The 23064-nt window shown below is 44.9% G+C and overlaps 1 protein-coding gene and 1 long non-coding RNA gene across 4 annotated transcripts in view; one reads left to right on the top strand and one right to left on the bottom strand.

Moving 5' to 3' along the window:
- Positions 1-18718, bottom strand: part of LOC309348882 (DGAT1/2-independent enzyme synthesizing storage lipids-like) — a 109276-nt gene extending 90558 nt beyond the window's left edge. For 2 of the 3 annotated variants that reach the window (XR_014159579.1, XM_081874680.1), the window contains exons 1-7: positions 17879-18718; positions 17308-17471; positions 12985-13346; positions 11690-11854; positions 11110-11300; positions 10630-10690; positions 10020-10159 (exon numbers count right to left, since the gene is read on the bottom strand). Coding sequence is in view for 2 of the 3 variants with exons in the window: in XM_081874680.1 (XP_081730806.1) it covers positions 10020-10159; positions 10630-10690; positions 11110-11300; positions 11690-11854; positions 12985-13264 (837 nt within the window). In the remaining variant the exon portion in view is untranslated. Of the gene's footprint in view, positions 1-8599; positions 8784-10019; positions 10160-10629; positions 10691-11109; positions 11301-11689; positions 11855-12984; positions 13347-17307; positions 17472-17878 lie in introns of those variants that run through there. The other variant, XM_081874679.1, reaches the window with a different exon arrangement.
- The window catches only part of LOC309349080, a 95315-nt gene extending 72251 nt beyond the window's left edge, over positions 1-23064 (top strand). Inside the window, exon 3 of the long non-coding RNA XR_014159675.1 lies at positions 22842-23064. This is a non-coding gene — a long non-coding RNA (uncharacterized lncRNA). The remainder of the gene's footprint in view (positions 1-22841) is intronic.

The raw sequence follows: 23064 nt of genomic DNA, 5'->3' as shown, positions 1-23064 counted from the left end.
GAAGGGGAGGTATGGGGAAGTCGTGTTATGTTTGTTTGTTTTTTTGTTTATGTTGTAAAATTAATAAAAATTATTTAAAAAATATATATATATTTCCAGCCCACCCGCCAGAAGTGACGCATAGTTCAATCCAGATGGCGGTTCCTAAGAGTTACATCAAATAGGGACTGCCGTCTGGGGGAGTGCCTTCAGTCCTGGCCCCGCCTGAGCACGCAGATATAACCACTCCCCCCAGATCCCTTAATGGGATACACCAGTGTTTGGAGGGGCAGACGAAGACAACAGATTGCCCCAATGCCCAACTGAGCAGACAGCTTGCCGAAAACACTTACATCTACATCCACGCCCTAATACCTTCAATCATATCTGTTAAGTTGTGGGTGAACAGATCAGACCACACAGCGATTCTTCAAACAGCTCTTGTTTGAGAGGCCAGAACAGAACTGAACTGAAGGATTCAGTCAGCCTGCTTATATACAGCTCCAGAACAACGTTACTGTAACAACTTTCTAAAACTATCCAATCACTGAACGTCACTTTCGATCCTTCATTTGCATAACTATCTACAGTATCCCCCTGCTGGCCCAGGGTGAGAACTTCAGTAATTAACACCCCTCCCCACCGAGATAAGGTGTTAGTTACAATCATAATGGTTTCCTTATATACAGCACTACACGTAATGGTTCAATTAGGCACAAAAGCATATCAGTTACATTTCATATACTTCCACATACTTAGACCAACAGTGTTACATGTCCAACAAGGGCACTTGGAAACTCTGCCAGACCGCTGGGGACCGGTACCCAAGTCTGGGGGACCGCCCAATTCTTGCTGAGGCTGTGGCGCGACCCTAGGGGACGTTGAAACCAAGTCCCCTGGATCCGCTGCTTTGGGTGGAACCTCCACAAGTGGAGTTGACGGAATGTCAGGTACGGCAGTGGTCTGAGTCTGTGGGAACTCCAGCAGACCCTCTGAAGTGGCTTGGTTCGGCTCCACGCCCGCAGTTTGCGAGAGATATGTAGGTGGAACATCACCATCTGTAAGTGTCTGTTCTGGAGCCATGAGTGCAGTTGAGGGCACCACGGTAGTGTCCAAGTCCCCAACCCTGTGCCTAAGCTGGTCTATGTGCCGGCGCCACAAGGGTCCGTCTTCGAGTGCCACCTGGTACGAGCGAGGTTCAGTGACTCCCACTACTGTGGCTGGCACCCAAGGAATGTCCCCCACAAAGTTCCAGGCAAAGACCTGGTTTCCTGGAACAAATGACCATGGCGCATTGGCACAGCCTGGGGGTTCAGCCACAGCAAAGTCTGGGCGCAGCCGGTCAAGCAGGGACCTGAGGCGGCGGGCCATAAGCAGTTCGGCAGGACTCCACCCTGTGGCCGCATGAGGGGTGATGTGTTGTACGAACAAGTATTCGGCGAACCGCTCGTGCCAGTCTCCCCGGTCCAGGTGCGCCAGTGCCTCTTTTGCCGAGCACACCATTCTCTCTGCTTGCCCGTTGCTGGTTGGATGAAATGGTGCCGTTAGGGCATGGCGGATGCCCAGTCCTAAAAGGTACTGCACAAAAGTGCCTGACGTGAACTGTGACAAGGACATCAGGACACCCATGCGTTGCAAAGAGACCTCGCAGCACCCGGATGATGGCCTCGGTAGTGGTGGAGGGCATCAGGGCCACGTCTAGCCATTTGGAATAGGCCTCCACCACTACCATAAAGGTCCGGCCGCGAAAGGGGCCTGCCAGATCGATGTGCACCCTCGACCAGGATGTCTTTGGCATCTCCCAGGTGTGTCCCTTAGCTGCTGGTGGCGCAGGTCTTGATTCTTGGCATGCTTGACAGGTGGAAACCGAGGCAGTGATGGCATCATCCATGTTAGGCCACCAGACGTAACACCGAGCCAACGCCTTCATTTTGACAATTCCCGGGTGGCCAACGTGCAGAGCCTCAAGGACACGTTGACGGAGTCTTTGGGGAATCACAACACGGTCTCCTCACGGCAGACAGCCGCGATGAGCCGAGAGTTCATGTTGTCTGGTTGCGAAGGGCTGGAACTCTGATGCAAAAGGCCCTTGTGGCCACCCCCTCCACACCCAATTAAGCACACGGCTGATGGTGCGATCATGAGCAGATGCGGATGCCACAGTGGCAGCCGATACAGGCTCTGCCTGAAGATCCTCAATCAGGAGGAGCGATGAAGCTGGAGCCGGGTCTTCCACAAACGCTGGAAGAGAGCAATGGCTGAGAGTGTCGCCATGGCTTATCGATTTCCCCAGGCGATGGACGAGCTGGTAGTGGTAGGCAGCCAGGAAAACAGTCCATTGCAGCATGTGCGGCGAGAGGACCGGTGGAGTTGGTCAATCACCAGTGAGGACGCCCAGGAGCAGCTTGTGGTCGGTGATGAGGTCAAAAATCCTGCCGTATTCATGGAACCTCTTCACTCCAGCCACAAGTGCCAGTGCCTCCTTGTCGAGCTGGCTGTAATTCCGTTCAGTCAGAGATAGCAGTCCTGGAAAAGTAGGCGAGCGGTGCTTCTCTTCTGTCTGGAAAACGGTGACTAAGGACAGCGCCAATGCCAAAAGGTGAGGCGTCGCAGGCAAGGACCAGCGGCCTGGCTTCACTGTACTGTACCAGCACACTGTCCAATGAAAGGGGAGCCTTGACCGCTTTGAAGGCTGCTGTCTCCCGATGACCCCAGGACCAAGGTGTCTTTGTGCTGAGGAGTCGGTGAAGAGGCTCAGCCACCGTGGCTTTGTGGAGCAGGAACATGTTATAAAAGTTCAGCAGTCCCAGGAACGCCTGCAACTCCGTCTTGTTCTTTGGCATGGGGGCCTGCTGGGTAGCGCGGATCTTGGATGTGGTCGGGTGAAGGCTGGAGGTGTTGATAAGATAGCCCAGGAACTCTACCTGTGGAACAGCAATCTGGCACTTCTCCCTCTTTACCTTGAGCCCGGCCTCCTGGAACCTGGTCTGCACGGTGCGGAGGCGCTCGAACAGCTGCTGGTGTGAGTCTGCGGACACCAAGACGTCATCAAAATATGGTACCACACCCGCAAGCCCTTGCAGGAGACGCTCCATAAGGCTTTGGAAGATGCTAGGAGCCACACTCACCCCGAACTGCCAACGGCGGCAACGGAATGCCCCCGGTGGGTGACGATCGTCTGGGCTTCAGCAGTGGCATCATCGATGGGCAGTTGTTGATAGGCTTGGACAAGGTCCAGCTTTGCGAAGACCTTACCCTCACCCAGGGAATGCAGCAGGTGTTGGACAACAGGAACCGGGTAAGTGTGCTGCTGAAGTGCCTTGTTGAAAAATCCTTGAAGGCGATCCGGAACCGGCCAACGCCTACCATGGGAATTTCGTTTCCCTGGTAGTCTCTCAGGTGTACGCGGTGAGAGTCGAGTTGCCTTTTGGACACTCTGGGTACCAATCTTTTGATGGTGTTCCAAGACACAATGGACAGCGCAGACCCGGTGTCGATCTCCATGTCACATGGAGCTCCTTCAATGAGCACCGTGACATTCAGCTTGCGTCACGTAGGTGAGTCGGTTTGGCCAATCGTGGTTCCAGATGGGCAGTGGCAGTTGGTGAGAGCGAAACAGCTTTCCTTGGCAGACTGGAGTGAAGACTTGGACTTGCGAGTCGGTGAAGGGGGGTGCCGGACGGAGTGATCGGCAGACCTTAGCAATGTGGCCCCTTCTAGAACACTTGCGACAGATGGCGTCTCTGAATCGACACTTGGCATGGGAACGGTTGCCTCCGCAGCCGGCACATTCCGATTGGCCCTTGGACTTCTGTTGGAACTTTCTGCACTCCCACTTTGTCTGGTGCACATCATCGTCTTCACTGTAGGATGCCTCATCACTGCTGGCCTCTTTGTGATGCACTGGAACTGGCTTCCTAGCAAGACGCGGGCTGCTGGCCTTGCGGATGTCCTGGGCCTCCTCAATGGCTTTCTGCAGTGTGAGGTCTGGCTTGGCGAGGAGACACCGTTGCAGACGGATGTCCCGGACCCCACAGACGATTCGATCCATCAGGACATCGTCTAAGTCTTGGAACTCGCAGTGCATTGCAGCCTGTCGGAGGGCAGCGGTGTAGTTGTTAATTGACACCCCCTCTGCCTGATTCTGGTGGTAGAACGCATGGCGGGCAGCAATCTTGGACTGCTTTGGTGTGTAGTGGTTGCGGAGCTTCTCTTGGATCGTGTCCCACGGTGCTGCCTGGACTGCTTCAGGTGCAAGCAATGCTCGGGCCGTCTCAAACACCTCAGGCCCACAGAGGCTGAGGAATAGGCCCCGCTTCCGCTCCTGTGATACTTCTGTCAGTTTGTTGGCTTGGAGGTAGCAGTCGAACCGAGCGAGGTAGGAGTCCCATGATTCAGAGACTGGCGCAAACGGCCAGAGGCACAAGTGAAGCCATGATTCTGATGCCGGCATGGAGGGCGATGGATGGAACACAGTGCTCTAGCCAGAACAGTCAGCTCTGAATTGGTTCTGTTCAGTGATTTCGCTCAATGATTCAGCTCAGTGATACGGCTCAGTTCCGAGGGTGGCCGCATCTGACTGTGCTCTGATGTCCATCGATCCCATCCTCGCCAGTGTTAAGTTGTGGGTGAACATATCAGACAACACAGCAATTCTTCAAACAGCTCTTGTTTATTCAGAGGCCAGAACAGAACTGAACCTAAGGGTTCAGTCAGCATACTTAGATAGAGCTCCAGAACAACGTTACTGTAACAACTTTCTAAAACTATCCAATCACTGAACGTCACTTTCGATCCTTCATTTGCATAACTATCTACAGTATCCCCCTGCTGGCCCAGGGTGAGAACTTCAGTACATAACAATATCTGGCAACCAAATATTGTTTCCTGATAAGCCTAAACAGGGTCTCATCTGAGAATGTGATCTTGGGGTGGTAAATCACTCAATGACCCCAGTGTAGTATGCAGTGCCTCACTGCGCAATTAACCTTTTGCCAAGCCCGGTTGAGTCTGGGTTCTGCCATTGTCTCTCCAGCATCTCGGACTAGCCTAGGCTTATGGAGGGGTACAGGTTGTGCAATGTCTGCAAGTCCTCGATTATAACCCATGTTAGATCAATACCCTTGTTTGGCCCACATCGTTTCCCCCCAAATGAATGAGCAAAGCATCCAGGGACCCTTGGGACTCAATTCTTGCCAAGAATAAAAGCATAAATTCTTGCAGGTGTGGGCTGCTTAAATGGTCAGGGGGTGGACCTGAAGGAAGCCTTCCTGCTCCATTGGCACTGCCCCCTGGCACAGCCCAAGTCCCAGCCTGCATCCACATTCACCAAAGCAGGGTGCATGCCAGGATCCGGCTCCTGATAAGCCCCCCCCCCACCTATCAGGAAGGGCACCAAATGCATGGTTCCCTCTTTGGGGCCCCAGTGGATCCTCTACCGTCCTGCAATGCCGCCACACCAAAAGGGGTGAATGGACTTGTGCTCCAGGCATTATCTGAGATCTCCAATACCATCCGTTTGATAGTTGGAATTAAATTATGCTGTGATGTGCTGATTTTACTACAGATAGCTTGCCAAGAAATTTGAAGCATTGCCCCTATTAAATCTCCAGCAGCTAGATGCCATAGACAGCCCTTTCCTAAACAAATGTAGTCGAGTACAGTAAATTCTAAATAATATTTTTTGTTGTATGACTCTTAGTCTAAGGTCCAGATACCCTCATGTTGTAGAACTTAGCACAGGTTCTCATTGCTTGGCCAAGATTGACATCCCTAATTCATTATTCCGCTCCTCTCTTAATATTTCCCTATCAAACTGGTATGCTTATAATAAACACTTGTATAACGTTATAGTGGTTTGTTTGTTTTTTTGCCTTTTATTGCCTCTGATGAACTACAGTGAGATTTGTTTGAAGTTGCAGAAGGGTGTGTGTGAAATATTAGGTCAAGTTAGCCATATTGATCTGAATGCTGTTGGTATATCCCTGCTATCACTGATGTCAATTTGAACTGTGCGTGTAACAAAAGGGAGCCATACCAGAGTGAAGGTGTCCTCTTTTTTTTGTCTTCATGTCAGTTTTAGTTTGTTGGTTAATTTTTCTAATAAGGTCTTGTCAATTTGGTACCAGTGATCCATGCTTACTGTAGAGAAGTCTCTCCAGTGTCTAACTATGACATTTCTGGCTGCTGAGAGTAGGTGGGTTATAAGCTCTTTGTGGTGTAAGTGAACATTATTGTTTTGAAAAATAGGGCCAATTCTGGAGTGGGTTCCAAGACCTCCTTAGTTATGTTACATATTTTTTGTACGACTGCTGTCCAAAAGGGTTGGATTCGGGAACATTCCCACCACATGTGAAGGTATGTGCCTGTAGAGGTACAGCCTCTTCAGCATTTTGATAAGGTTCCTGAATGTATTAACACCGATTTCCTCAGGGTCAGATGCCATCTATTGATAAGTTTCAAAGTGAGTTCTCTTCTTTTGGCTGAGGTGGATTCAAAGGGAGGTTTAAAGGAGGCCCCATTAGCTAAAGTGGTGCTTCAGGTTAAGAACAGTTTCAGGTTAAGAACGGACCTCTGGAATGAATTAAGTACTTAACCTGAGGTACCACTGTAGTATTTTGTTTATTGCAGATACTACCCCCCTACCATGTCCCTCTGCTGACAAAAGAAGGCTTTGTTGTTGTTTAGGGATGTGTGCAGTTGATGGTGCGTTAGCCAGGATAATTGAATGCCTCCTACTTTATCCTGTAATTCCTGTGTTGATATGGGTTTATTGTTTTTGTAGAAGTCTGCAAGACAGTATAGGCCTTTGGTTTGCTACGTTTCTATGTCAAAGGTTTGGGCCGCATAACTGATAATGGATAATGAGACAAGGGGATTAGTGGGGATGGGGTTGGTGGCAATGTGCCTACTTCTTGTTTCCAGGCCTTAAGGATGGATAGTGCGAATCCCCCTTCAACTCAAGCAGCTCTGATAGGTGGCCATCCAACCTCTCCCGTAAGGCAGCCAGTTTGAATCTTCCCCCCTCAGTTTACCCCATTTCTCCCTTTTGTAGCACAAAAGCGAGAGACTCATATCTGGGAGAGGGAAGGCAAGGCAGCATCCTGCTTTCTGCCTGCCATAGCATGCTCTCGCGCGCGCTCTCTCTCTCTCTCTCTCTCTCACACACACACACACACACACACACACACACACACACAAAAGTGGGGACGGAGCAGGACAATATTTTATTTCCTACTTTTAAGTAAATAACTGTTGATTATGTTTTTTATGGCTGTGGCTGCAGGAGGCAGGGGAGACTTAAGCAGGGCTGTGTAGAGGAGCGAGCAGCATGCGCTTTAAAATCACAGGCAGCAGGTCCTCCCCAGCAATTGCCTCTAGCCCCTTGCAGTGGCTGGACTGCGGAGGGGAGGGTGTGGGCAGGAGGAGTGATCAGGAGGAAGGGAGGAGGGAGCCCATTTGTGAAGGAAGGAAGCTGCAGGCAGGCAGGCGAGTACCTTCTCAGGCTCCTTCTGGTGATATGTCACAAGCTCAAAATGGTCATCGGGATATGCTCTTCAAACTGGTTTCTAAAGATTTATTGATATATTGCGCAACCCTACCTACCCCACATACAAACTGTTCAGCTATGTCTGCCCCCTGCTCTTTCTCTAGCACCCCACTCCATCTCAGATTCTGATCCCAATTTCAGTAATCCTCAGGTTTAAGATGTACGGTAAGTCTGGGACAGTTTTCTTTAGCTGTTTAACTGCACGTGGATTGCCGAGACTCAGATTCAAAGCTGAGTTGGCTGTTTTTGTTAGATCAGTCACTTTTTTCACCAAGCCTGGCTATATTTTTATGTTCTCTACTTTTCTTGCTATTTGTTTATGAAGACTTGCTTTATAGGGCTCAGATCATGGAGCACCCTTTTATAAACATGAAAGAAGTGCCACTGTTTTAATACAGGTGATTTATAGACATTACTCTTTCACATGTAATATTATTTCATGTTTCAGTTAAACTCTTGCCTTCCCGTTATACTCTTTGATTCTGCCTCTACTAATGCAAGTTCCCCCAAAAAGGGGATTCTGGGAGTATTGCATGTTAGGGAACTGACATCAGAGCGAGAGGTGGAGGCAAGGCTCTTGAGCGATGCAGGAGAGGGGCCCTGCAGAGGGGAAGGAAATCAGCGCAACACCAGTAGAGAAGGGAGGGAGATGGAGGATCCGGAGAGGGGTCTCCAAGACTCTTCGCCCGAAACTAGTGGGGAGAGCACGGGCACACCTCTGCCAACTCCTTCCCTTCGCAGAAGATTTCCGCGCAGGGAGAGTAGGAGGAGACTTGGCGTCAAACAGCTTCTTTGCTGGAAGAGGCTCAAGAAACACCCACTGACGGATTCTGCGAGCGACTGAACGGCCACGGAGTGAAGGGCTGTCAGCCGAGACAAGGTTAACCAGGCAATCTAGCCAGCAGCGATGGTAACTTACACACAAGCAACCCCTTATAACCATTACAATTGCAGGATAGGGCAGAAAAGCACTTGTACGTCTTCCAAACACAGGACCTTCTGCACACACAGCAGGTGCTGAGCTACTGAGCTAGGGACCCTTCCAAATAATTCATATACAATCCAGCACAATTCTATGCATGTTAACTTAGCTTTAATTACATAATTATTAATTTTTCCTATTACAAACATATGGTTTGTTTTATATGGACTAGTTGGCTTTGTCATGCTTATCAAATCGTTCTAAAAGAGCTCTTAATATATTTCCTGGCCTTTTTTGGTGCCTATCCCGAAGATTTTCAAGTGCAGCCTTTGCCTGTTGAAAGAAAAACAAAATAGATATTCACAGTTATTAATATCAGTGAGGAAAAAGCAAAAGGCATCAGAATCTGTGGCATCCAGAATCTCCTTCTTTCCAGCAAAAATGTAAATGTAAGCAACTGAATTTATTTTGAGGGACGATGCTGCAAATGTAAATCCAGTCATTTGTATTCAGAGATGTGTTGCATGAGAGGCCTTGTGTATCAACACTCAAGAGCGGCTTTTTAGGCATGGAGGGTTGAGCAAGAGGAGCCAGGGCCAGCAAACTTTAAAATACAACCGCTCATCTCTCTGTGAATCCAGCTCATTTTATTCATGTTTACCCTGGTTTTCTCATTTAGGAGGGCCCCAAAATTGTTGAGCTTCTTTTAGACAGTCCTAACCAACATCACTCTTTAAGAATGATTTATTGTCACACTATAATGTAATACCAGAGTTTACCATAAAGATGGCACCTGTGTTTAAAATTGTCTTCTGTGAAACAGCATCCCATTTAGGAGATTGATGATGCACAAGCAATAGCTAACGAAAAATGTGTTGGAGATTCAGGGTTGGTAGCTCATTGGATTGGAATCATGGCTGTTAAAGAGAGCGGTATCCAACAGTGCAGTTTGGCTCATGCAACACACATCCATGTGTACAATGAACTGTCTTCCCCTTCAGCCCTCTCACCACCCTCAAAAATTGGCACTGGGGTGACTTAGAGGGACCCTCTATAGTGGGGGAGAAAAAGTTCCATTGTGTGAGCAGATCTCTCTTTGTGCTGCACTAGATAAAATGCAGTTTCTCCTATTTAATTAGTCTGAACAAGTTAAGAAGAGGGAAAACTGAGCGAGGAAAATAATGCACAAAAGTGTGTATAATGAACCCTATCTCTGGTCATATAGAATGAGGAAGTGAATACAGTGGAACCTTGGGTTGCAAATGTGATCTGTGCGGGAGGCACTTTTGCAACCCGCAACATTTGCAACATGCAGCGCCGCATCTGTGCACGCACGGGTCGCGATTCGGCATTTCTGCGCATGTGCAAAGCGCGAGCGCCGAAACCCAGAAGTAACCCATTCCAGTACTTCCGGGTTCGGTGTGGTACACAACCCGAAAATATGTAACCTGAAGCATCTGTAACCTGAGGTACCACTGTACGCAGAATACAATTTAGAACTGAAAGAGAGAGAAACAAACATGGAAAAAATATTCTGCTTCTTTACTTCCAAGTGTAGGGTTCACTTACTTTTTCAGCCAGCTCTGTGGCAGTTATATTTGGATCATATGGGATGGGTTCTCCAACATATGTCCTCAATTTCACTGGGAACCCTCCATAAGTGGGAAGGAATATACATCGAGTTTTCTCATACAGCCATTTTGTCAGACCTGTGTATGAAATGGAAGAAGATTAGAAAAGAATTTCAAATTAGTTGCCATTCTGAGTGTTTAGCAGTTACAATCCGTACATCACAGCGTGGATGAGTTAAATAATATAAGTGCTTGGGGAAAGAGATGCAAGATATTCAGTCAGCTCTTCTCATACTTTGCAATCAGGGTCATAGGTTGTGCAATAGACTGCAGAATATGGTTTGTTTCCTGCTCAGTTCCCCTCCATGTTAGGGTTGCTACCACATTTATCTGTTGTAGCTTTGTTTTAAATTTAATGGGAAACTAAGCAAGGACATGTTCACTCAGTTCTGAGGCAGGCAGCACAGCTTTTTGCAGATAAGTGTACATGGAATAAACTCTACTAGTAGGTAATAAATAGATATTCTTTTTAAAAAAAAATACTAAAATGTTTATTCCCTGATATCAGAGCTCTTGGTCAACCAAGGAACATAGGATATTTAGCTCACTTGTCTTTCCAATGGTCCTGTATGCTTCACACATGTTTTGGGTAAATATAGGGATGATGGGCTAAAAGATAAAAGATGGAATAACAATGAAAAGAAAGGTGAGAACTGGAAAACTACTTCCCCCCAACCGTCCTGCCTTGATTTTTCTTAAAGACTGGGAAGAATGCTTCACATTTGGTATTATAATGACAGGCAACTCATAAATTATTTAATTGGCTTCAATTCAAATATCTCAGATGAAGAAACTTCACAAGCTGTCCCCCAGATTTTCAGGAATTGAAGAGAAAAAAGAAAGAAAAGCTGTTTTTCTTTCTAAATGCCATTGATTTGTGGCTCTCCAGATAATCATTTGACACCAAAACAGGATGTCTGCCATTCTTGGCTATTTAGGATGCTAGATCAAGGATTTTAACACATTACGTCATACGTCATTTCCAGGATAATCTTGAGGTCAATGCAAATTGCCCAAACATCACTCACCACTTTCGCCTCCAAAGCTATCCGAGCGAAACCTCTGCGGTTACCCCACATTAAGCTGTAATCATTACTAAAGTTTGCTTCTCTAGCTCCACCAGGTATAATGCCCAATAAATAACCTTTCTTCAGAATTTCCACACATTCAGCATTCGTGAAATCTCTCAAGAAGACAACATCACACATCATCTTAATCCCTAAAAAAAATAAACCCCAAAAAGAAAAATGCACTTTATATAACTCTTATTTAGGAAATAGTGTGAATACTATACAAGTGTCATTATTCAAATGATATTGCACTATTATGGATCACAAGTACAGCTCTCTGCAAATCTTCTTCAACCATGATTTCATGAAAGGTGACCTTTATGCTAGTTCCTCTTTTGCTCACATGTTCTTGGAGTAATCTTTTTCTGGTAAGCAATAGAGTGAGACTGAGTGCAACTTCACCTATTGGTGGTATTTTATTTTCTGTCGCTTTTTACCTGCTTGCCTGATGCACTGTTTTATATTTAATCACTTTGTTTTATGTCATATTTTATACATTTTTATCTAAAAAGGCATGATTTGAATTTAAATCATTTACCTGGCGTCCAATACAACATGTGATCAATTACTGAATGGCAGTGTAACCCTGTCTTTTTATAAAGTTTAGTCAGAAATAATATATAGTTGATAGGAAAAGGTGGATGGTAGAGAATAATAATCCCTGGACCTTTAGGGAGACGTTCCATGTCCATAACTTCATAACCTGAAAATAATACAAAGTTTAACAAATAAATATTGCTTTAATGAAACTAAATACGATATCACCACCTTTTAGTGGAGGAAAACAATGTGGTTCAGAAAAACTAAAGGTCAGGTAAAAAGCTCTGCTATATGCTCAAGCATTGTGGGTGCTAGGTTGTCATCCACAGAAAACAGAGCTTACTCTGGTGTTCGCAGAATTAAAGAAGGGGGACACCTACTCTCCTGAAATGTTCTTTCCTTGCTTACGTTTGGGCATAGGTGGAATCATTTTTTGCCCAGCCTTTGAGACAGCTACAGTGGTACCTCAGGTTAAGAACTTAATTTGTTCCGGAGGTCTGTTCTTAACCTGAAACCGTTCTTAACCTGAGGTACCACTTTAGCTAATGGGGCCTCCCGCTGCCGCTGCCGCCGCTGCCGCCACCGCCACCGCGCGATTTCTGTTCTCATCCTGAAACAAAGTTCTTAACCCGAGGTACTATTTTGCTGCTTCTTCCTCCCCCTCCATCACTGCTGCTTCCCGTGGTTGCAGGGGAATCCTCCTGGAGGTGCTTTGGCATGGCTCTTACAATGGCCAAAGTGCCTCGGCTCTGGCATGACTGCAGCCGAGGGAAGCAGCAGAGATTTTGGAGTCGAAAGCGGCAAAGGTGCAGGGGAAGTGAGTGGGGGATGGGCAAGTGGCAGCAAGATGGTGGCAGGGGGAAAATAGGTGGCAGTACAACATACCGATGATGCATACTGACAGGAAAAAAGCACTGGGTGTAAGCAACATTCTCCCAAGTTTCTTTTGGAGATGAGGCATGCTTTAAATGTGATTAAATGTATGGTGTTTATGCAGTCACCAATTGACCCTTTCTTCTGTCATATGTCTTAATTTCATACCTCATAAAAAGTTTTGTATTTCTTTATGATTGCTTATTACATAAATAAATATTGATGGCTTTGTTTTGATCCTTATGAAGTCAAACCAAACTTGTAGCTGTTGTGACCCCAAGGTGGGTTCAGAGCTACACTCCTGATGCACTGTGGTGACTATTGTTCCAGTGCTTGAAGCCTGAAATTTGATGCTCAGTACTATGAAAGTATAGTGGCTCATAAGATGGAATAATTGGAATGAAAGAAACCTTTACTCACCATGCCATATCTTTCCATATGTATCTACAACTTTAGCCATAACTTGCCTTGGCTTGTCCCAAAATTTGCTATAAAAATCATTTTCTTGGAGGTTATTCATCTTCTTGTAAATATATAACAATAGTGAGGCACAAGAGGAAAAAAACCAGAAAACCAATATTTCTGAATAAAACAACATCGGCAGCACAAAAAACCACAGAGGGTGAACCACCGAGGTCAGGTAGTCTTCTAAATAAGGAAAACTAATCCAGTTTCCCAGCATTTGAGTAAACCAGCTCATTGTTTCCTGATCTGAAGCATCAAGTGTATGCCAATGAAAGAAAGAAATCAAGTGGAATTTTCCACAGTCGTAATGGTTTCCCCTCCACACCATTTACCTGGAAAACAGAAAATGCAGTACAGTACATTAGTTTGAATTGCCACCCCAGAGACATTCATGAAATCTCATGCTATTTACTATTTTTCTAGTTTTCCCATTATAACTTGCCAAGTAGACATATTGTTTTTTCAACATTCATTGCTGGGATGTACAATACAGTGGTACCTCTACTTACGTGCCCCTCTTGTTACGTATCCTTCGGGATATGCACCCAGCAAGCACAGAAGTATATTTCCGGGTCTCGCCACACACGCATGCACAGAAGCGCATGCATAGAACAGGCATCTCCAGTTGCAGAAACCTTGGGATCCAACCGGAGCCCCGGAACGTACCCCATCCGCAACTGGAGGTACCACTGTATTAGTAATGTATGATTCATCATATTTCAATCAGAATGTAGTTCTGGCACCTCTCAGGTGGGCGCCATTGTGGGCAGATGCTCCTTCCACCTGTGTAGGGATATCGCGGAGTGGGGAGTGGGGTCCGGAGGGAGCACACTTCCCCACCAGCAGGCAGCCACAGTCTGCCTGCACGTGTGACCCTGGGGTGCGGGGTACAACACCCCCCCCCGACAAGCCACAGCTGTCTGGTACATCGTTCCCTCTGTCTGACCTTTTGCGGTCTCAGTAGTCGGCAGTGTCCTGTCTGTAACCTTTGTCCCTGAGACCTTTTGTCTCCTTCGTCATACACTGTGCAAGGGGAAAATGACGCGGTGGAAACAGGTGCCAAAATAACTTTGTACCACCCCACGATCTCGGGACGGAAGATGTGTAAAGGTCACAGCCCAAAATGTATCTGCCTAGCTTGCATATTTGTCTCAATAAAAGGAGGCTCCACAGGCTGGTCAGCAGCTCGCTTCAGCCCACCTGTGCGCAGCTCACATGATGATCAACACCTGTCTTGTGCCTTCACTTCACACCTGCTTCTTGTCTATATGTACTTCTGAGAAGCCCCAAATGAACATTTCAAGTCAAAACAGAAGCTGGCCAGTGTATTCAAGTCTACCCCTTTTTTAGATCTATGACTCCACCCCTGGCCATTCCTAGCCACAATTTGTCAAGCTACATGGAGGAGCCAATTCGTATATCCTTTTCACGTGTACTGGTGGTGGGCTTTAAGCATTCCAGTGAAGGCTCTATCATTGCACTCATGTGCAAGGCCCTTCTGAGCTGCTCTCGTCATCCGCCTGAATCTAAGAAAACGAGGGAAGGTGGGGGCGCAGCAGAACCATGGAGAACTGGCATCTGTTCAGAGTTGCCCTGAGTCGCCCAGTGTTACTGTAACAACTTCATGGTTCAGTTCTTTTTTGGGAAAGAATACTAGTCACAAAGCAAGCTGGTTTCATTCAACTGCTGTTCCATTTCTCCCGGGTAAATTGCTCTCTCTCCTGCTATTTTCTATGGAGGCTTTATACATATGTATTGTCCTCTTTTTGTCATCATTATAAGATTTAAAACCAATTGCCTTCTATGTGTGATCACAGATGTCTGGAGGTAGCCCTGTTAGATTTTGGCAGCAAAAATTAAAAAATGAGTGTTGTGACACCTTAGAGATAAAGTTAATGGCTGCAAAACAAACCCCGTCTACTCAGAAGTGAGCACCACTGAATTTATGAGGATTTCCATCTCTGTGTTGGAAACCCTGCACATTAGTAAAGCAGCTCCCTTCACACTAGAGTTTTGCTGTTCAAATGGAATGCCCAATTAAGGTTCAAATATATTTATGACCAGATTACCCTATGTCTAAATAGCCAGTTGAGTAAAAATATGTGGCATTATATTACTTCAGAGTTGTGTATTTCTTCTTCTTTTTTAAAAAATAATTTTCATTAACCGGCCAATCAAATCAAATCAAATCACATCACATCACATAAATTCCGAATTACAAAGCCGAATTTTAAATTTTGTTGAGGGGACCCATATTTCAAGATCCGAAAGGGGATTCTGATCATCTTCTTGCTACTGTGTTAATGTCCAAATCAGTCCAAACAAAGTTCATAATTCTATCCAGTCTTATCTTGCTGTTTCCACATCACCTCTTGTTCATATATTTTCTCTTTTTTCTTTATGATCTCTTCTGATAGTCTCCTTAAGCCGATAAACACCAATAATAATCCTGTGTGAATTTTTCCATTCTTCCAATCCTTGAATCGAGATGGTTTCCATATATCATCGCCTTCATAGATAACAGCGCTCTTTCCATCATTAATTACAGAACTGTCGTTCTTAAGTCCCACTGAGGAGTTTCACCCACAATATAAAAACAGCTCTATTTCTCTATTTCTCCTCTCAGACTTAAGTCCTCCGACAGAACTTCCCAATATGGCGACGGCACTTTTAACTGTGTCATTCCAAAGCCCTTATACATTCCACGCTCTTTTCAAAACATGCTTTGGTTCCAAAGTTTATCTCCACACAGCCTTAAATCCACAGCTTAAGTCCTTAAAACGACATTTCTGACTTGTGGAGGGGGGTTTCTTGTTTAATCACATATAAGAAAGAAAGTAAGGTTTTTTCCCCCTCCCCCATCAGTCCCTTTGCCATACCGAGTCTTGGCGTATCTTCTCGTGATTTATACTTGCTCCTTCAACTCTTCTTGTTTTATCAGAGATCTCTTCTGTTAGCAGTCTTTACTCCCCCTTCTTCCTTGAAATATGTGCATTCGCTTCATCCAAATTGTTTCTTTTGAAGTTCTTGCAGCTAGTGGCGCGGATCAGAGACGGCGTCCAGGAGCGCCGAAATCCCACAGGAGGGCATTGTGCCTAGTGCTCCCATCCCCACAAATTCAGGGGTGGTATAGGGCACAGCATGCAAGGGCAGTCCCACCCCACAATCCGGGGGGGGGTAGGGAGGCTATTTACTCCCATCACAGCCTCCAAATTACCTTGTGTGGGTTGGAGAGATGTTATTGTCAGCCATCTTCTGATGCGCCCCCTAGTGGTCCCCGATTTGTGTATTTCTTCTGCAGATCTGTGTACAAACAGCTTCCCCTATGTAGCGCCCCCTCCCCATTTGTGGACCTTAAGGAAAGAAGCTTGCAGGGGGTTATACCAGATGGTCCTCAGGGTTCCTTCCAACTCTGATTCTAAGAGACATGGGTGGTGCTGTGGTCTAAACCACTGAGCCTCTTAGGTTTGCTGATCGGAAGGTCAGCAATTTGAATCCGCGCAACGGGGTGAGCGCCTGTTGCTCCATCCCAGCTTCTGCCAACCTACAGTAGCAGTTTGAAAGCATACCAGTGCAAGTAGATAAATAGTTACCACTGTGGCAGGAAGGTAAACAGCGTTTCCATGTTCTCTGACTTTCGTCACGGTATTCCATCGCGCCAGAAGCAGTTTAGTCATGCTTGGCCATATGATCCAGAAAGCTGTCTATGAACAAACGCCGGCTCCCTTGGCCTGAAGCAAGATGAGTGCCGCACCCCATAGCCACCTTTGACTGGACTTAACCATCCAGGGGCCATTTACCTTCTATGATTCTACTGGTATTAGAAGAATGATAAATTCCAGTTGTGACTAAAACAAAGTGTTTTATATTGCATATATTTAAGTCTGGGTTTGCTCTGCATCCAGTGCTCTCCTATTGCTGGTTTGGAGAGCTGTTTACTCATGACATTAGCCACCATCTATATGTGGCTAATGTCATGTTATTTCTTATGAAATACTGTATATTGGTTAGTTTTCCCCTAAACCAATTTCAGATAAACCCTGATTGAAAAAAGAACACCCTAGCTGTGTTTTAATTTGACAGTTTGTAAACAGGCTAAAGTTTTCATACAAGTGGTTTTTACACACACACACACACATTCTGCTGACCCCTGTTCATGGACAGACAAATAACACAACTGCTAGCACATTTGCAAAGCTTAGCAGGGTCTGGTATGGTTTCCAGTTTGATGGGGGGGAGTCCATTGGGGTTCCTTCCAATGCTACAAATCTATGAAACACAAACTTTTAACTTACATTCCTGATGAACCTAAATTTCCTTTACATCAGTTACCTCTCCATGGGACCAGCAGAAGTTCTCTCGTGGTTTTTTTCATAGGCTTTCACTCCTATTGTGATGCATCCCTTTGTGATTTTTATAGAGACTCTGATGGGTGTGACACCCTATGAAGAAAACAAGCTTTTTGGAAATGATACAACTTGGTTTTATTCCCATATGCAGTTAAACATGCTGCGCGAGGTAATAGAAAGCATTGCATACTAGCATGGTGAATCACATAAAGCCTGTTCTTGGCAAAGGATAAAAGGTAGGAATTCTGACAACTATGTTGTCTCCCTTTGCTTATAGTTCCCTTCTGCCTTGAACAGAATGAACAAATCAAGGAACAAGCTACTTACACCATCCACCATCAAGAAAAATACAAGACTGATACAAAAGTTGGGTGCCTGCCCCTCTCTCTGCTGAGGACTGGCAAGAGCCCATGGATCCCCAGGCACGCACACAGGGTCTGTGTCCCTTTGGAGAATAGACAGCGGAGATTGTTGTACTTTAATAAATTTGGCTTATTCACCTATTTACAAATTCAGCCTGCATGGAGGAAGTCTAGATCTTACAGCATGGCTCACAGCAGTCCAGGGAACCTAATATGTGGGGTCAGAAACTGAGAGAAACCAAAAATTGACAGATTCAGCCATCCCTACTCTGTTTGCAGCATATACCTTTTCCAGTTGACCCAGCCTCAAGGTAAACAGGCAATGCTTCTTGCTTTGCACACTGAAAATGAGCTATCCCAGAATCCTCAAATGAAACGTGTAGGAAAAAGAGACGTTTTAGCAATGTTATCCTTGTATCATTGTCTTCCAATCTCCCTTGCTGGGCATTCAACCATAGTGTATTTCAGTCAGGATATTTGGAAAGGGAGGGGAAGATAAGTTGAATATGACCCAACCAATTATTTCTTCATCCGCCTCAATTTGTGTAATTTAAAAAACTAAAAAACACAAACAATTTTTGTTGGTTTTTAAACAAATACGAATACATTAACAATTACCATTAAACCCTTATCCAGCAGTACATCTAATAATGTTTGTTCTTTCCATTGACTTTAGACATAAGCTCACACATTCAGTGTTCAAACCTCTCCTCTGAGAAGATTGAGCAGCTGGTATAATCAGGCCTTTATTTTTGTCATTAACAGAGTTAAAGAGCTCCACATTTCTTGGAAAGTGTCTCTATTTGTTATGCCTTTAATTGCCCTCCTGTCTGGTGAGATGTTAAGACATCACTGTATCTCAGATATTATTTCCCCATATGTTCAGGGGAATTTCTTCCATTGCTTGTCACGGCTAAAAATTGGCTGCTGTTTCTTTAAAGCTAAAAGAACTAAGTCAGCATGAGTCAGCGGCCTACAATGACTCATGCAACCTTTCACCAAATTGTACCTGTATATATAGAGTGGTCAATGTTAGTGTTGGGTGTGGGTTGGTTGAAAGCTGGTTGCATTTGGTGTGTGTAAAAGCTGTCAGTCGTGGTTGGAGAAGAAGACTTTTTAAAAATAAAAGCAGCAGTACTCTGAAAGAATACTCTTTCTCAAAGACTCTTTTGTGCCAACTAAGGTCTGAGGACTAGGCAAAGGAGTAAAAAGGAGGTCAGAACCTTTTCTTTTTCAAACACTGACAGGTTATGGGCCCAGTGTTTCTGAGCGTGTGCAGAGTGCAAAGCAACTGACAGCATCTGAGCAGGGAGCTGGTGAGTCCTGGTGGTGTATGGAGCCAATGGCTGTGTGTTGGAGGAGTTGGTGGCAAGCTGTAACTGTCTGCAGCGATGCTGGAGGGGCTAGGATCTGAGGATCAGGAAAGCACTCAGTGGCGGCTACTGGAACAGTTTGAACTGCCAGAGGACCACAGTAGGCAACTCACAGAGCGGCTATACAAGTTGCAGAGGCAGGCGGGACCTGAGGGTCAACAGAGGCAGCAGCTAGAAGCTGGTGAGTGCCACCCAGGACCGTCCAGTTGAACTTTAAAGAGAGAGTCAGAAGAGATTGCTGGAGGCTCCACAGAAGTGGCTCAGCAAGCACCAGAGATGGCAGATTCCCAGTCTTCCCAAGTCATAAATCTTGGGGGAGGCATTCCTTTTGAAAGCAACTGGCTGAGTTGGTTGATAAAAATGCAGCAGTTGCGCAGAAATGACTGGCAGAATCCGAGACCAGGGAGAAGAGTCGGTGGAAGAAGATTGGAAGAAATTTAAAGTTTATTTACAGAAACATTGTAAAATTAAGGAATGTTAGAAGGAGGCTAGAATGAAGTTATGTGGCTTTAGCAGAAATATTATAAAGGACTAAGTAAAAATAGATTGTTAATAGATGAAAGGAGGAAAGGTAAAGCAACATTATATTAAGATAAATTATAGGATAAAACTGGGAAAGATGGAAAGGATTTGCTGAAATAGTAAACCGAACTAGAATACAAAAAAGGGAGGTGCAAGGAGGTCAAGGAAACAAGCAAATGAAAGATAAGTTATGGGAAGGTTCGTTGTGTTTGTTTTTAATTGTTTCTATTTTTTGGTTTTTCTTTTTAAAAAAAATAATTCTTTTTTCTATTCTTTTTTCTATATTGTGATGTGTTGTTTAGTTTTTGTTTAACTTGGTGTTCTCTCTTTTTCTTTTTGTAACCTTTAAAACCTTAATAAATATTATTTTTTAAAAAAAGATAAAAATGCAGCAGTTGCTAAGAGATGGTTTGTGGGACTGTGTTGAAACTGAGGTTTCGAGCCGGGACTCTGCTGAGAAAAGACGGCTGAATGAAAGGGCTCATGCCCAAATTATGCTGTGTTTGAGCAACTCTGTTATTGCATGTAGCAAATGCCAGCACAGTGTTTGAGTGCTAGAATTAATTAAGGACAATGCATGTCAGAGAAACTGCTGGAACTATAATTTCTCTGACCAGAAGGCCGTTCAGGACTGTTATGAAAGAAGGTGAGAGGTTGGCAACACATCTTCAAACGCTGAAATCTCTGTTTCTTCAACTACAGCAGAGAGGTAAGCGTTATGAGACTGACCAAACATACATTATCCTTTCAAGTTTGCCTGAAACTGGTTGCCCGTGATTAACAGCATGGAGAGTATGCGTCCCCGAGGTCTGACCCTTGAGTATGTTGTCAGAAGATTGATTGAAGAAGCTGAAAGAAGGTCAGATAGACGAGCTGAACTCCAAGGGCGGAGAAGTTGCACCTGAGGGGCCAGCGCCAAAATCTGCCAATGGAGCAATGCCAAGGTTTGGACTTGGCCATGGCAGCCATGGTTGCTATAGATGCAACCAACCCGGGCATCTCCAATGTCAACGCAGGGCAAAACTTCCAGGAGATGACATGGAGCAGAGATAGCAATTGACGCAGAAACGTAAGCAGAAGGGTTTCTCTTCAGGGAAGAAGAACACGCATTCTGCTCAATTTGTGTCTGCATTTTCTCGAGAGGAGGGAAAGATACCTCGAGGAACATGGTTGCTGGACTCTGGCAGCAGCAGGGTTATCTGCAACAGTTGGGAGGACTTTAAGACCCTGGGGAAGCCAGCCAATGGAAAAGACTCAATTTATCTTGCTGATGGTCGTAGAAGCAAGATTGATGGCCAGAGAATATATTTCCTGCAGTGTTTGAACACTACTCTACCAGAGACTCTGTTTGTCAGCAGTTTGGACTATTGTTTACTGTCTGTAAGCTGTTTGATTAATGCAAGGTATAGTGTTAAGTTCATGCAGGGTGGTTGTCTGATAAAGAATGGAACTCAGGTATGTGGCCATGAAAAGATGGAAATGGGCTGTATGTAATGCAGGACAAGTCTCTTAAAGCAGCCCAGATGGTTCAGGAGAATTTGTCAGTTCATAAGGGGTGTGTACATGAACTGCATAGAAAACTGGGTCATGCAAATTTTTATGTCCTTTCTGAGATGCAAAAGGTGTGCAATAATCTAAAGGCAAGAATCCCGACACAAACACATTGAGTTTCTTTTGCCATCTCTTTAGCTGAAGAGGATAGATGGGAATAGGCAAAACTTGAAGGGGGGGGAAAGGAATTTAGGTAACACTGAAATTTTAACCATGGGTATTTGCCCAAGCCAGCTAAGGCTGAGATGTATCCATTTCCTAAGTTTTTGTTGAATTTATTGAGTCCCCTATATTTCTACATCCCAGTTGTCTTGTATCTGCAGTAAGGCTAATATCTAAGTACTTAAATTCTCCATGCATTATGACAAATGGAGAGTTAACTAGTAACTAGTCTCTCATAGTGTCGTCTAAATGGATAGGAAGGAGGGCGAATTTAGAATAGTCAATTTGCAATCCTGCTACCCTGTGACACCTTTCTAACTGTTGCTTAAGTGGCTCAAGGGCTGTTATTGGATTTTGCAAAAATAAGAGGGTGTCATCTGCAAACATATTCACTTTGTGTACCTCATCCCACAGGGTGACCCCCTCTATAGAAGTGTCTTTCTGTAGTTGGATGGCTAGTACCTCTATGACCAATGCAAACAACAATGGTGACAGAGAGCAGCCGTGTCAGTGCCGCTTGAGAGATCTATAGCCTGAGCATCAAAGCCATTGATTGAAATGATTGCCTTTGATTTGTAGTTTAGTTACTTAATGAGGTGCAAGAACTTAGATCCAAATTTCAATTTGTTTAGCAGGCATGTCAAAAACAATGAATCAATTCTATCCAAAGCCTTATAGGCATCAAGAGAGAGTAATATGCCAGCACTTCTCTTTCTATTCAGCTCACGTATAACTTTTAATGCTCTTCTGAGAACACCTGAGATGCTTCTCACTGGCAGGAACCCCATTTGATCTGGATTTATGTATTGAGTTATAAACATGCTTGCCGCTTGACCATTATTGCTGTGAACAACTTTGCATCTGCATTGATGAGAGTGATTAGCCTACTGTATATGACTCTACTCTCCCTGGTTTCAAAAGTTATATCAGTTTTTAAGAACTCCACATTTGTGGTATATCCCCCAGTTCTAGGATTGAATTGTGCACTTCAATTAGACATGGGGCAAGCTCATTGCAAAAGCTTAATGAAATTATCCTGTAAAGCCATCCAATCCCAGAGACTTTCCAGATTTAAAATTCTTAATTGCCTCTAGGACTTCTTCCTGAGAGATGGATTGGTTTAGGTGCTGTCTGTGCTCATCTGTCAGTAGCTGAAAATCTACCTCTGAAAGATAATCATCTATTAATTTTTGGGGTGGGTTGTCAGATCAGTACAGAGAAGCATAGTATCCTCTGAATATATTGCTGATCTCCATTGTGTCATTACATACCACCCCTTCAGGGTTGCAAATCCCAGTAAATAGATTTCTATTTCTACAGTTTTTGACAGTAGTTGAGATGATTTGTTGCCAAATTTTTGTTTTTATTACTTTTCTTTCTATTTGTTTATAAAGACCTGCTTTATGGGGTTCAGATATTGGAGCAGTCTATTTTAAACATAAAGGAAATGTCATTGTTTTAATACACCTGATTTTTAGGCATTACTCTTTCAGATGTAACATTATTTCATGTTTCAATTAAACACCCACCTTCCAGTCTGTCATTCTGGCTCTACTAGTGTAAGTTCCCCAAAAGGGGCATTCTGGGAGTCCTGCAGGATAGGGCAAGACAGCACTTGTACCTCTTCCAAACCTAGGACCTTCTGCATGCACAGCAGGTGTTGAGCTACTGAGCTAGGGACCCTTCCAAATAATTCAGATGCAATCCAGCACAATT

Source organism: Podarcis erhardii, assembly GCF_964252035.2.
Source record: "Podarcis erhardii genome assembly, chromosome: 8".
NCBI classification, from domain to species: domain Eukaryota; kingdom Metazoa; phylum Chordata; class Lepidosauria; order Squamata; family Lacertidae; genus Podarcis; species Podarcis erhardii.
The sequence above is the reverse complement of the archived record's forward strand: the minus strand, read 5'-3'. Positions and strand labels throughout refer to the sequence as shown.